The sequence below is a fragment of the Peromyscus maniculatus genome, chromosome 3 (assembly GCF_049852395.1).
Source record: "Peromyscus maniculatus bairdii isolate BWxNUB_F1_BW_parent chromosome 3, HU_Pman_BW_mat_3.1, whole genome shotgun sequence".
Classification (NCBI taxonomy): domain Eukaryota; kingdom Metazoa; phylum Chordata; class Mammalia; order Rodentia; family Cricetidae; genus Peromyscus; species Peromyscus maniculatus.
This window is the reverse complement of record NC_134854.1, coordinates 12,071,983-12,087,500: the sequence shown is the minus strand read 5'-3', so window position 1 is coordinate 12,087,500 and position 15,518 is coordinate 12,071,983. Positions and strand designations below refer to the sequence as shown.

The 15,518-nt window shown below is 38.2% G+C and overlaps 1 protein-coding gene across 10 annotated transcripts in view; it reads left to right on the top strand.

Moving 5' to 3' along the window:
• Nucleotides 1-15,518, top strand: part of Foxp2 (forkhead box P2) — a 532,232-nt gene that overhangs the window by 389,831 nt on the left and 126,883 nt on the right. The window contains exon 1 of one of the 10 annotated variants that reach the window (XM_076566191.1): nt 808-3,969. The exons of 7 other annotated variants lie outside the window; for them this stretch is intronic. In XM_076566191.1, the coding sequence (XP_076422306.1) occupies nt 3,967-3,969 (3 nt within the window). In that variant the 5' untranslated portion in view covers nt 808-3,966. Of the gene's footprint in view, nt 1-807; nt 3,970-15,518 lie in introns of those variants that run through there. 2 more of the 10 variants (XM_076566192.1, XM_076566193.1) reach the window with 2 other exon arrangements.

Here is a 15,518-nt window from a genome sequence, read left to right as displayed (position 1 = left end):
TATGTGTTTTCTTTTCTAATTCTATCTTCCTTCTTTCCATTTTCATATATACCGAAATAATTTGTTTACAGTCAGCCTTTTCCTTCCTATTTTTAATGCAATACACTGCTTTATCTGTTAATACTAACTGGCTTTCGGTCCTCACTAAGTACAAAGAAGACTTTTTTTTTTTAATATAGTAAAAGCAAGAAGTCTGCTTAATAAAATGACATTGGAAATCTATAGAATAGCATGTAATACACAGGGATGTCTCAAAGAGTAAGAACTTGTATAGACTCTCCACATAATCTGTCATTCTATAATATATGAAATAAGTATATTAACTTTTTGATCATTGATTTTGGGAATTTCTACATTTGCTAAAAAAAAAAAAAAAAAACCATCAGCTGCTCTAGCTAGGAATACATCATGCAGTGAAGCTGATGGACAGGCAGTTCAGACCTGGCTCAGGCCAGAGTTGATTAGCACAGGTTCTTAAAAGTGGCAGGGGCCAAGATTTTAGCCCTGTGCTGTGCTCCATATGGCTTCTATCTTGATGGTCGCAAGAAGTCTGCTGTTCCTCCTGCCATCATGCCATGGTCCAGGCAGAAGGAATAGGAAGGTGAATGAGAAAAGATAAAGCACAAATAAGCGCTGGGCAGCTGACTGTGCATCATTCACTAAGAACTTTCTCAGGAGCCACTGGCCCAAACTGCACTGTGTGAATACCTGTCATTTTAGCAGTCTATGGAGCTGATTGTTTTTATTGAGTCACTTTGTCACACACACACACACAAAAAAAAAAAAAAAAAAAAAAAAAAAACTAAAAACCTAAATTGGAGTTCTTAAAGTAGAGAAAAGGGGGGAATGGATTATGGATTATGGGAATAGTAGCAGTGTGTGTGCTAACTGTTTACCAAACTAGTACTGATACAATGAGTCCTAGAGTTATATGAAAAAAAGCAGATCTATAAGGTGAGATGCTTTAGTGACAAGAATTTTTATTGTTTTGATTAAGATTTAAACACACACACATACTGTGATCGAAGTTCAGCAGGTTTTAGGGGATTCAATTTTAATAATTTTAGTCACAATTAAAAAGCAGTTACAGACTCTGTGTGTGTTAATAACCTAATGGTTCCTCCCCCTAGGAGTTCCTACAGAAGATGGGCCTGTGTGCATTCTAGTGAGACATCTTGATGGAGTATAAGTGAGCAGCAGGACAAACACTGGGTTGTTTGAGTAGCTGAAGCTTTTGCAAAGTTTGCAAGCAGAAATACAAGCATGTTTTTTGGAAAATTGGTGTAAACAGCCATGGGACCTGAACTTTAAATAAGGAAGTTCAGAAAAAAAGCTTTTCATGGGTAGTAGTATAGTGATGTGTAGTAATATCACTGAAAAACTGAAAGTCTTTGCGTTTCCCTAATTATCCAAATGATGAAAGACACAATCCATAGGCCTTCCATGTTCCCTGGAGAAATCTGTATTGAGAGCAGCAACAGGAGAAATTTGTGGAACACACAAATGAATGTCCCTGCCCCCTGCCCCCCGAAAGACTGGGTTCCTACTGAGTTCTAGCTTCCAAGACCTTTGTACCTGTGATCTGTTACTTCGTCCTCCACACAAACCAGTTGATTGCCACTATCTCTATCATCCTCCAGAAATCTGAGAGCCAGAAAGCTTAAGGAAACTTCCCAGGAACCCATAATCCAATTTTAGTTTCTGGACTACAGAACTACATTTTTTTCTAACATTCTTTTCATGAGAATATTTGTAATGAATCATATCCTAGCTCCTTTTCATTTGGGCAAGACCAAGAAAGGACCAGAAAGTCATATGTATATCCTGTGATGAAGGAGGGACCCTGGAGGAAGGAAGAAAAGACCCTATTTCATATGAGAGCCTGGCTGTCCAAGCCAGCATTTGTGTCCTGAGTCTTCCTTCATCTAAGACATCAATGAGGCAAAGAGATGGTCACTTTTCATACTATTTACGGCATGCTTTCAAGTACTTATTGAGACTGGAATTAAAATGCACTTAGTCCATCTTCTTTATTATACTCATGGTCTGTACCCTGGAAATGCAGGGGTATAACAGCCTCTGCGTCAAATTGTGAAAACCACATAATTTGCATGCATCAAATAAATGTTGATCAAACCAATCCTCTATTTCATCACCTCCAAATATCTTTATCTCAGTATTGTTCTTAAAAATGCAGACATTTAGTTGTCTCTTCCCGTTCAAAGCCAAGAACAAAGCAGATGTGTGGTGACTAAGCAGCAGGGATTAGGGAAGTCTTGGAAATAATATTGTACTCAGGGATTCATTTTTCTTCTGAAAAAGATCCTCCTCTCCTGGCTGCGTGGCTGTGGTGCAGACCTTTAATCCCAGCAGAGGCAGGCAGATCTCTATGAGTTCAAGGCCCCCCTGGGCTACAGAGTGAGTTCCAGGACAGCCAGGCTACACAAAGAAACTGTTTCTAAAAACCAAACACAAAGTTGCTCTCCTCCTTTCGTCCCTGACCCCCTCCTTCCTTCCATCCCTCTCTCTGTTGTCTGCTTTCTTGCCTTCCTTCTCTACACCGTTCTAATTGCATAGAACAAACACAAATAAACTCAACCTATTCCTTAATTTGCTTTCAGGCACCATTTTTGAAACATGATTTTAACAAACTAGAACATTAAACTCAACCCATGAAATACAAGAATATACAATTATAAATGTACACATGACTTCTGTGTATTTTCTAAATAGGATGACCTTAGTCTTTGGGGACAACAGAATATGTTAAAAGCAAGGTGCATTCAAGTTTCTCATGGAGCATTCATAGATTATTCAATACTGGAATGTATCTTCCCTTCACTAAAGGATCAAAATGCATTCATTCATGCCATACTAGTACAAATTATTTTAAAAGAAGCACCTGTTCTGGAGCTGGTTGACAGTGAATAATGTATTTGAAGACATAAATAAGAAACAGTAACTTAAGCACTAAGCCACGTGGAGTTATTTACCATTCCCATTCAATGATTTCCAACACTACTAGACTAAGGAAGGGTTAGCGCCCTCTCTCTCTCTCTCTCTCTCTCTCTCTCTCTCTCTCTCTCTCTCTCTCTCTCTCTCTCTCTCACACACACACACACACACACACACACAGTCACACACAGTCACACACACCCATTTACATCTTTTGTTTGCGTTTGCTGGAATACATTTATTTAATGAAATGAAAGTTCAGGAGTATTGTAGAAATAAATTTCAAAGTCTTATCTCCTCTGTAAAATTTCATTTAATTTCGATTAAAAATAATGATCTTGCTCCAGCAGAAAAACAACAGGCAAAAACAAAACAGCGCAGTGGTTTACTGAACAATGTACAACATTTCCATGTATCCAACTTGCTTCTCCATCAGCCTATCAAAGCACTGTGACTCTATGCCCCTGTGTATTAGACACGTTGCTAGGCAGATACCAGGTACCAAGGGGAATTCAAAGATGTGCTTCTCCTCAGGGAGTTGACACTCTGGCTAGATAAAATTCAAGATAATAACCATTCTCTTAAAGCATTTTAAACAAAAGTTAGAGTTTAAGGTATTAAAAAAATCTTCTTGACAGTTATGGCTTTTAAAAAGTGTTCTGTGGAGTAAATTGGGTTCCTCTTTTCTGTGTTTAGTGAGTCAGCCATCACTTACAGGCTGAACAGAAGAAGGTTTTCAGAATCCTGTCTCCTGATGCTTTGTTTGTGGTTTTCTAAGATTCTTTTGGACAGAGTTCTAGAATCTACTGTTATTGAAGTGATAAAATTTGAGGAAAACAAATCCTGTGAAAGACATGCTGAATGGGGCCTATTACCAAAAGTCATTACCCAGATAGAACAGGAGAGAAGAGGAAAGAGTGAAATGCACTTTAATGATATCTTTACATTAAGGAGATTAACTCCTCAGTTTTAATATAAGAAAAATAAGAACACTTGGGCTGGACCTTCATAATGGTAAGAGTTGCTGTATTTTTTGAAGAATATTTTCAATTTTTATAAGTTCTGTGTTTAAAAGGTGTTTTTTGTTTTAAGATTTATTTGTGTGTGTGTGTGTGTGTGTGTGTGTGTGTGTGTGTGTGTGTGTGTGTGTGTTCCATATATGCAGGTGGTGCCCAGAGACACCAGAAGAGGGTATTAGACCCTCTGTAGCTGGAGTTACAAGCATTTGTAAGGCACACAGTGTTTGTGCTGTGTACTGAATTTGATTCTTCTGGAAGATGAGCAAGTGCTCTTAATTATTGAGACATCTCTCTAGCCTCTATAAGTTGTCTTAAATGTGCAAATTAAAACCTTATGGTTTTGTAAAATAACTCAGAACATACAAAAAACTACAAAGAATTAAATCTTATTGGTGGCTTATGTATAATCCCTACACTTAATGTGGGCCAGCCTGGGCTACACAATCAATTACAGACAAGCTGAGCTACATTGTAATACCATACCCAGAAAGGGGGGGAATGGATGGAAATTTGAAATTCACCTAAATTTCAACTCCCATTCAGCATTCCAATAGATTAGTATTCTGTTAATATGTTTTACACTGATAGTGATTGAATATGTGTATATGTGTGTATGTCTCTGTGTGTGTGTGTGTGTGTGTGTGTGTATGTGTGTATGTGTGTATGTGTGTGTGTATGTGTGTGTATGTGTCTGTGTGTGTATGGTCTTCTGGCATCCTCATGGCAGTATAGAAATGAATGCAATTCTGTGTTTTAAAACTTGTCTTAAACATGAGATTCATTTATAGGCTGTAGCTTAGTTCAGGACCATGGAAGAACTTGACCATGTGTCAGTTACTTGTCATTATTTCATTTATGTCCCGCAGTGAAGTCAAGAATCTAGACACCGTGATGCTGGAGAAGCCTTGGGCTTGGTTAGGGCTCCAGTTCTTACTGGTTGCATGGCACATTTTCTTTTCCTGTCAATCATGAACATTTGCATCAGTCTCTGACTCTAAAACTTGTTGTCTGTATGCTTTTTGTTTAGCAAAAAAGATGCTGTCTTACTTAATTGAAAAAGTTTAACATGTCAAAAGTTTTAACTATACTAATGAGAGAGCCCCTCCTTTACTACTAAGAACACAAAGAAACAGGGCTATTTTAAATTTTAGAAATTTCAGATGAACTTGTTCTGGCAAAAGCACTCTGTTGCTAAATGAAATGTGTTGTTAGATTATTACACAGTGTACACCGTCACCCATCTGAATATAGTTTTAGCCCATTATGTTCCACATGCCCCATGACACACCAGCTTATCTGTCTAGAGTGCTTCTCTGTGTGCTCAATTATATAGGTAGGGATTTTAATGAAGAAAAATAAAATAAGGAATATTTAGAAATATAATTATATAGAGGTCAGAACTGGGAAAATTGCTTTTCTCACAATCACTATAACTTAGCTTTATTGCCTAAATTATAAGTAATAAAAATTATTTTTATACTCTGAGAGTAAGTAGCCTAGGTTCTTGGTAAGAAATTGCAATATTTTCTCTAAGGAGAAATCAGCTCCCTTATAGGTGGTAGTGATTTGTTGAATATTGGTTTCCTAGAAGATCTGCAGCTACATTTTAGTAACTGTGACAAGAAAAAATAGGAAACAAACAAAATGGGATGTTGTTTATTTAGAGCCTATTGTGCATCATAGGAAAGGACACACAGCATTGAACTGGATACCCAAGTCTTTACTGTAGGGATGTGTGAGAACTCTCTCCTCAGTTAGCACCCTCTTCTCTGATGCAGTTTCTAAACAGACACAAAACTACATTAAAATTGTCAGCTTCCACTAACTTGTTTAGTAGTTGTTAAAATCTTATATGAACTCTTATAAAAATAAAACACCTCACTGAGAATACAACTGTTTAATATTCACCTCTTCAGAGGTTAATAGAACATAAATAGACTTGCTTTGCTTCTCCAGTTCATTAGTAAACATGTTCTCATTCATTTTTCAGGAAATAAATAACTTCCTTAGGAAGCTCTCCCTTCATATCCTATTCATGACAGAATATTAAAGGGAGGCCGTTCTGTTGACAGATTACATGAGTATCTTATACCCCACAAGCTAGAGTCCAGTTCAATGATTTCAACAAATGAATTGGGAGAATGCACATAGGCAGTAATCTGACTTCCTTTTGATGGTTTGGAGTGTGTATTTGAGTGTATAGGAAAACAAACTGGATTCTTAGAATGATTAAACTCCTGCTCATTAAATTTTGAAATGTGTTTGTTAAAATGTTAATGGAATTTATCTTTTCAAAGGAAACTATTCAAAAGCCTCCACAATGGCCTGTTACAGGTGTGTCCACCGTGATCTAAAGATTTTTTCTCTATTCTCCAATTATCTATTTTCTGTAGATTCTCTACTAACAATAGAATTTTCCAAATACATTTTTATTGTTCTCTTAGATATTTTTCCATATAAACAAATGCATCCCACTCAGGAAAATATGAAGAAGAAAAAAAATCACTAAGATGCAAAGAGTGTAACTGATAGCCTTGTGTGGTATTGTGCTTATTCTTGGTTTATATTAACCAAATAAACAGTGGATATGACTTCAGCATTGCTTCTTACTACTTTTCAAAACCCAGTAAACATTTAAAAAGTGAGATAGCTTCCAGATATTAAGTGAATGCAGTACTATATGGAGCACCCACATACTCGTTCAGATTAGCGAGATGTGATCCATCCTGCAGCTGCCTCAAATTAAGAACAGGTGTAGAAGACAGATTATGCAAATACTCATATTAATGTAATTGTCAAATTGGTGTGTTTACCATTGTGCTTTTAAAGAGTAGACTGTATTCCTATTTTAAATGTAAATTAGCTTCATTCTTGAGAGCAGCTATTGAGTAATGAAACTTGGTCCTGGCTTAGAAATGTATAATTTCTAGTAGACTATTTAACATGGTTCTAATATTTGACCTTTTCCCCATTAAACTCTCTCATATACTAAAAACAATGATTCTGTATTCGTTCAGTACATACATAGTCATGATGGAGCTGTGTGAGTTTAAGGTGACGCTTTAACTGGACTGCAGTTCTCTGTATCATACATGGCATGTGATGATTGCTCTAAGTGGTTTTGTTTTTATCTCTTTTGTGTTTTCTAAAGTATAAACTCATGGGAAATACAGTCTTTGGAGAAATCGCATTGCATTGATCATAGTAATATCGAATCATGGAATCTAGTTACTTTGATCCTGGTGACACTCGTAACTATTAATGTTGATGTTGTAAACCATGTTTTGTGAATACTGAGCAGTCATTTCCTGTTGATTCACCCACATGTCTGTGTGACGAGTTTATACTGCCCAAATCTTACTCAGAGTTTAGACGCTACCCTCAAAAAGGTCTCTTTCTCTCAGACTCATTCTGATTTTTTTTGGGTCCCTCAGTGATGAGCACCATGACTCACTATATCCCAAAAGATGACTAGTACTAGTGAAAACGAGGATTGAAGTATCTAGCCCTGAAGTTACGAATCTTGTGTCCCTCCTGTCCCCAATTCCCTTTAACTCATTTTTTCCTCTAATGGAATGACAATCTTGAAGCAGTCTTGCCTTTCTGTTTGTTTGCTAATACATATTCAGAGCTCACCATGTTTACCTGGCCGTGTGTATTTTTTATGCTTTTTCATTTCACACAACAAGATGCTGAAGCTAAGAAAGGCTAAATTGCATTATCTAAGGTCATGTAGCTGACGTTTGAGTTGGGTTGTAAATTCAAGTCTGTCTTCTACAAACCATGGGCCTCTTAACCTTTCATCACTGATCATAACAGCTTCTTTACTGACATTCGCAGTTTTCATTTTGGGGGAAAACATAGCAAGTAAGGATAGCAAGGCACAGAGCAAACGTGACTAGCACCTTACCCTAGCATCGTTATGGGTTGTAGCTGTTTTGATTCACAGTGTGGTTCTGGACGGAAGGGACGTATCAACTGTCCCAAGGAAGGAGTCTTGATGAAGACTCACTAGAAGAGGCCAGTGGATTGAAAGGACTGTTTTTTGTTTTTTGTTTTTCTGTTGCTCCCCACGGTGCATCAACCCAATCTGCTGATGACAACATTGAGTTGCAATGGGACTTAGTGACGAAGAGAGATGTTTACCCAGGGATATTGCCAGTAATCCTTTAATATGAAAGGAAGGAGCGGCAGAGACAGACTCTACTAAGTTTCTCTTTGCTTGATAAGAGTTTCAAATAAAAGGGTAAGAGAGTCTCTTGGAAAGAATACTTCTCTTAGCCAGGTAGTGGTGGTGCACATCTTTAATCCCAGCACTAAGGAGGTAGAACAGGCAGATATCTATGTGTCTATAGAACGAGTTTCAGGACAGCTAGGGTTAGAGAGAGAAAACCTGTCTTGAAAACCAATAAACAAATAGAATAAAATAAAATAAATGAAAAAAAGAATGCTTCTCATTAAGGCATCAGTCCCTTTCTCAGGTATTTGTTTGTTTGTTTGTTTGTTTGTTTCTCTACCTCTAAGAAAATGAAGAGGGAGAAAAAACTGATAGGAACCAAATCATAGAGATCCCCACCACACAAACTTCTGTGTGTACAACGTGCATTCCTCATTAGAGAGTCTGTCATTTACCATTATTGGCAAGGAAAGGACTGTAACTGAGACCAACAGCAGGTGAAAAGTAGCTGATCCACAGGCTACTGCTTCCTTCCCTGCAGGGATCAGAAAGGGAGCAGCAATGTCCTCCAGTCCCCCCATGCATTCCTAGGGGTGACCGTGATCTAAGTTGCTGCCCCTACAGAGTAAAGCATGCAGGAAAGAGGAGCTGGCATACTTTGGATTTGACAACATTAATAATATGAGGCCGAGCTTTGTTTTGATATCTAATCAATATAGCAAAGCATCTTTATGGTTTTTTTGTTTTTGTTTTTTTTTTTGTTTGCTTGTTTTTGTTTTTATTGATTCAAATCCTAATCTTAAATAGAAGTTCATGGAAAAGATCATCAGATGGTGAATTTGGGGCCTCCTGTGTGGGCCTCGTCCAGCCCACAGTCTCCAGGGATCTCCAGGGTTGAGGCCCCTGTGAAAGGACAATACCCTGGAAAGCAGACCAGTGAATGCTCCATTTCACCCTACTCTTCACTGTCTTTGACGGTCCTGACTAGGTTAGTGACAAATACACTTCATAAGTACTTTGAATAAGAATAGATTTCTGGTTTGCTACTCAGGGTAGCTCCATAGGACCAGCTGCTGAAGAAACAGGAAAAAAATCACATCTGTATGTCTTCATAAGTACTTTTAAGTTGCTCTTTAAAGGAAAAATCTCTAAAACAAGTTGGATGCTGCACAATAAGTCAAACCAATGATGTTCATTTCTTTTGTATCTTAAGTTATTTTCGCTTATATTGTTTTGTAGAAACTTTATGTTGAGCTCCTAATATTATTTATTATGTAAAGCAAAATTCTCAGTTTCAAGCAGGGGGGATTTGATTAAAATATTAAATATATTCTTTCAGTCCTTCTTCATATGAGCCCTATATTCATACATTCTTGAACAATGAGTCAAGGGTGATTTTACACAGAGTATCTTTATTTTAAAAACTCAGGATTGAGTCTTACTTCAAGATTGGAAGCTGATGTAATGTGTTATGCCAGCCATCCCAGAAGCCATTTCAATAGAGTCTGTACCCCGGCATTGGTTTTTAGAAATAATTGCATGCAAATGTAGTTGAACATCTGTAGCATGTCTCTGAATCCTAACCAGGCATTTTCCATTAGATGTAGTCTGAAAATCACATTAAGAAAAATATATCATCTGTGAAATTATGTTCTGAATGCCCCAAATAGCAAAGGAAGGGACCATGTTCAGTTAAATCTAGTTCAAAGTGTTCCCATTTATGTATCCCAAATTTCAAATGCTTCTTTCACCCTCCTTTAGTGCTAAGTTATAAAACTGAGAGGGGATCATGTTTACTAGTTTTTCTTATCTGCCTTATCACAAAATTTTCTTGAAAATACATGAGAACTCCTTTTATATATTGTATGCAAATGCCCTTAGGAAATGTCATACAATGTACAGTGAACATATGTCAATAAAGTATAAATAAATGAAAAAAATCTAAGTAATTGTTGACATTTTAAGTTTTCTAATGTTTTCTAGAAAATAAAAAAGGTTATGTTTGTTCCTCTAATGGTAATGCAATTGTAATAATTAAAATTTCGTTACTTGAAAAATGAAATTGAAAAATTCAAAAAAATTGAAAGTGAATTAAGTGTGTGTGTGAATCGTCATACAGATGTATGTGCATATGACAGGATGTGTGTGTAAGTATGGGTAGTGCATACCGCTGTGTTTGGATGGAGCTCTGAGGGCAAATATTAGGAGTCAATTTTTATCTTCCACCTTGTTTTGGGGCAGTGTCTTTTTTTCTGCTGCTATATTATATGTACCAGTTTTGGTGGCTTGAGTTTTCAGGTAATTCTCCTACTTCCACATCCATTAACACCATAGGAATACAGGGATCACATATGTACACTCCTGCATCTGCCTTTTTACCTGAGTTTAGGAGCTCTGAGCTTAGGTTGTCAGGCTTGCTTGGTAAGCACTTTGCACAACAAGAGATCCCCCTGGCTCCTGAACTAAGTTTGAACATATAATTTACTAGCATACTTGCAGAGTTTGGGGAAGAGTGTTGCGAAAAATAAATAAATAAAAATAAAATACATGGACAGTCAGAGCAAGAGTTCATGAAACAAATGTAGTTCTTTCCATGAAAAATTTCCAAGGATATTTTTCTGGTTTCTTCATTGAAAGCATTGACAGCTTCAACATTGCGCTAGTAGGAGTCTCAATACCAGAGACCTGTTTATACTTTACTTAATCCATAAGGACAAAACATATATTCAATAAATAGCTGGCACAGACGTTTAATAGTGAGTGAGAAAGTCAAAGTGCACAGCATGAAGGACTTAGCTTTACATGGAGACATTGAAGATGTGTTTCCATGTCCTTCCCACTCCTTGTACTGCCCATCACTCTGTCGTCAATGGAACTCTCTTCTCTGAATTTACTGGCCCCTGGGGCTCTCTGGGTGTAAAAGTAGAAGTCATACTCCTTCATGTTATTTCCACTAGTGTTCCTAAATGTCCACTGCTTCCACTTACTTCACACTCATTGTTATACTATCCATCTGTTATCATCTAGGAAAATCTCTCTACCTCCTAACTTCCATGGAAGTATTTCTGTTCTGTTCTTCATAGCACCCTGTGCACATAAGCACATATAGCTCATGTGCTCCATGTAGTCTGTTCCCACATTTCCTATACACATTTGGAGCAAGCATTCCTACTTGACTTTCTAGTTCAGTTCTTGGTAAATGACACATAGTATCCATGAGCGAGATGACAATGTGTACACCAACATGTCTATTTTATCTAATCAAGAATTACATTTTTAATTTTTTGTCTTCTGGTCTCCTGATGTTCATGGGATATTCAGCTTTTTGTTTTACATAGTTAAAGTATTTTTAATGACACTTACACGCATACAGAAAGGGGGGCAGAAACTACAACAGTCCATTGCACTCTGCATTTATCTCATGCCATAGCACTGGTTGACAGCTGCCTTTGCTACCTCTCAGGATGCAGCTGCACCACTCAGAGTGCTGTGTATTTCTTCTGTTTTTATAGTGACTTCACGGACGTGAAGCACTCTTGATTTCCAGCCCCAGAGAGCCACATTGTCTATGCACTCAATGAACAGGTGCCACTCTCCTCCTCCCAGTCAGCAGCCGGTCACCTGCTCCCTCCTTGATTTCAGCCTCACCTGTGGAGACTGCCTTGCTCTGTGGGTGAGAGGCGTCCATACCCTCTCGATTCTCGGCTCCTCTGCTGTGATTTCTAACAAGGGCACCAATTAGTGCTGGTTACAATGGCAGCTTTCAAAGTGACTAAGAAGAGGATGGACTAAAAACAGAGTGATGACCTGACATTGGCACTGTAATATTCTCTAATCTTCGTTAACTCCTCAGTGATTTCTTATTCTTAAGTGTATAAAGTTCACTTACATCAGTGGCTTTAATTGATTAGTATCAAATATTTTTAAAATTTCAAAATTTTCAAACACCAGTGGCAACTACTTCTAGGGCTTGAATCTCAGTGCTTGGGGCACAGAGATAGGTGGATCTGTGTGAGTTCCAGACCAGACTGGAGCTGGCCTCACCTAGGCCAACCCAGGTTGATTTGTAAAAGTGTTTCAACCTGGAGCAGTAGCAGCAGCAACAAAACAAAAGTAAACAAACAATAAACAGCAAGAAAAAGAAAGAAAGAAAGAAAGAAAGAAAAGAAAGAAAGAAGGGAGGGAGGGAGGGAGGGAGGGAGGGAGGGAGGGAGGGAGGGAGGGAGGGAGGGAGGAAAGAAAACTGTTCTTAGCCAGCAAGATACTGTCTCAGTGGATACTGTGTTGTTGTTTTAACTGTATAAACTGATCTTTCAAGGAAAATGGACTTAAAATAATAAAAATAAATTCTTGATGGCCTTGGCTGGCATAGATCTCATTATGTAGACCAGGCTTCTCTCAAACTTACAGACAGCCATTTACCTCTACTTCCCAAGTGCTGGAATTAAGAGGGTTTACCAACATACATTTTCAGAAAATAATGAATTTCTAAGAATCAGTTTATCCAAAATATTCTTCATGAGCTTGGCACAATTCTCCTGGTGAAAGTATTGTTTGGATGTGTGTGTGGTGTATATGTATGTGTCTGTGTTCCCATCTGTAGTAGTACTCAAGCCTGTGGAGGCCGAAGAGGGACACTGCATCATTGTTTGCCTCATATTTTTTGAAAAAGGAGCCCCCAATGAACCTGGAGCTCATCATTTCACCTGGGCTGGGGGGCCCAACAGACTCAGGGGATTTACCTCTCTCTTTGCCCACTGCTGTGGAGTAATAGATGCTCACAACCATGTCTTGTTTTTTACTTAAGTGCTAGAGAGCTGAACTCAGGTCAGGATGCTTGGCAGAACAAGCATGGTTTCTTTTTAACTATCTTTCCAGCCCCAGCCCTATACTCTGATATCATTTGGAGTTGATAGACTCAGGGGATCTCTATTCTGAGTACAAGTGCTAGTCTCTCTTGTTATTCATCCTTTAGCTCTACATCTACCCACCAATCTCCCTTAATGACCTGGTTGATTCCAGTGGCTGATGGTAACATATACACTATTCTGTGTTCTCCTTTCTCTCCTTGATGCAATATTTAATCTTTCATTTTCTAAATGTTTTCTTTCCTTGCTCCCACTCCCCAGAAAGCTACTGAGTGTTCCCACAAGAAGTCAAAGCATCAAACAACATTGAGAATCTGGCATCACCTTAACCTCTGTCACTACTGGCATTCGCAACACTGGTGTATGAACACTGGATTTTGCACCTGTTGCCAAATTTCACTATACACTCTTTATTGCCAGAAAGAGAATTAAGAAGCCACAAGAAAGGGACTCATCCTGCTTCTCTGATTTCTTTTCTCCAAAGACCATCTCATCCAGGCATGTCTCCTCATTCCCTTTGAAAGATAAAAGCTCTCCACTTCTACTATGGCTTTAACTTGTCAGCATCATATTAGCTTATTTTTCCTCAAATTTCCAAATTTTAGGTGTGTCTCTTCATCTTTAAATTCCAAGGTATTAATAAAGTACAGTTGTATGTGTACATATTATTCATCATGAAACATTTGGAATGAGGGCTTACATTTCAACTTCTCTTCCTTCACCAGTATTAGACAGTCCAGTTTGGTCTCCACCACTGTCATTCCTATATGCAGAGGTTCATCTTCAGTTGTTATTATGTGGCCATTGATATTTTTAATATTTTATTCTATTTTGAACGTTTTGTTTTACTCAAGATAGATTTTTTTCTCACGTATGATGTCCTGAATTTGGTTCCCCTTCCTTTACTCTTCTCAACCCTCCTCATCTCTCCTCCTATCTGAATCTGCTCCCTCTTTGTCTCGTATTAGCACACAAACAGACTTCTTAGGGATAATAATAAAACATAACATAATAAAATATAATAGGATAAAACAAAGAACTAATACTTTAGAATTGGACAAATAAACAGAAAGAGAAAGAACATGAGAAGAGACCCACACATTCAGGAAGAGGAAAATAAATAAACTGGAAGCTGTAATATGTAAGCAATGAATCTGGTGTAGACTCATGCTGGCCCTCTGAATGCAACCTCAGTTTCTGTGAGGATATATGTGCTTTGATCATATTGATTTAGAGGGCCTTGGGTCCTGGTGTTCTCTATCTATCCTCTCTGGCTCTTATACTCTACTATCTCCTCTTCCAAAAGCTTCCCTGAGCCCTAAAGGAAGGGATTTGATGGGAGACAATCCATTTACGGGTTAATGTTTCAAGGTCTCTCACTCTCACATACTTTCTCACTATCAGTCTCTGTATTTGATCTCTTTTGCTGCAGGAGAAAGCCTCTCTGATGATAGTTGACTAACACTCTGATATATGAGTATAGCAGTGTCATTAGAAATCACTTTATTTCTACATTTTTGCTTGATTGCTTTTCTTTGGGGCCATATTATTTGGTTTTGTCCTAGGTCCTGGGGCTGTCTAGTCTCAGGTTCTTGGTCAACTGCAGTGTCAGGTACAGGTTCCATCTCGTGGAGGGGGCTTTAATTCAAAACAGATATTGGTTGGTGACTCCCACAAGCTTTGTACAACCATTGCACTTACAGGCAGAGCACCATTGTAGATCAAACGGTATGTGGCTGGCTTGATATTTACTTTTCTCTTTTGATAGTGTGCAGAGTACCTTTCTGTACCAAGGGTGCTAGAATGCATTGATAAAGGCACCAGCTCCACCTCTTCTTGTGCAGTGCGTTGCATAGGTGTGTCTTCTGCAGTGGAGCCTTGCCGTCAGTTTGCGCAGAGCAAGGCAGTCTTTTCAGTGGCCTGAGTTGTTTGGGGGTTCCTGTGGGACCCCTTTTGGCTAACAACTCAATTAGATGTAACCCAATTCCAGTACTGAAAGCTTCATTTGGTAACAACAGATGTCCAGTAGGGGTTCTGACTACCACATTATTTGGTGATTTCATTTAGATGACCTTCATATAATGTACCTATTTTAGGAAACGTTTACTGTACTACGTTTATAATACTCATTAATTTTAGCTGTCTCTCCTGTATGCCCTCACTTATTCCCCTCTTGTCTGCTTCCCAACTTGATCCTCCCATCCCAGTCACATTCCCATCATAACTATTCTATTGCCCTTTCCTAAGATCTATGTGCCCCCTCTAGTCCATTAATCTACACCTAACCTCTGTGAGTCTATGGATTGTAGCTTGATTATCTTTAACGTAACAGCTAATGCCCACATATAAGCAAATTAATACTATATGTTTATCTCTTTCTGAGTTTCAGATGCCTCGCCCAGGATGATTTTTCTAGTTCCATCCATTTACCTGCAAATTTCATGATGTCATTTTTTAATAGCTAAGCAATACCCCATTGGATAAATGTATCACATTTTC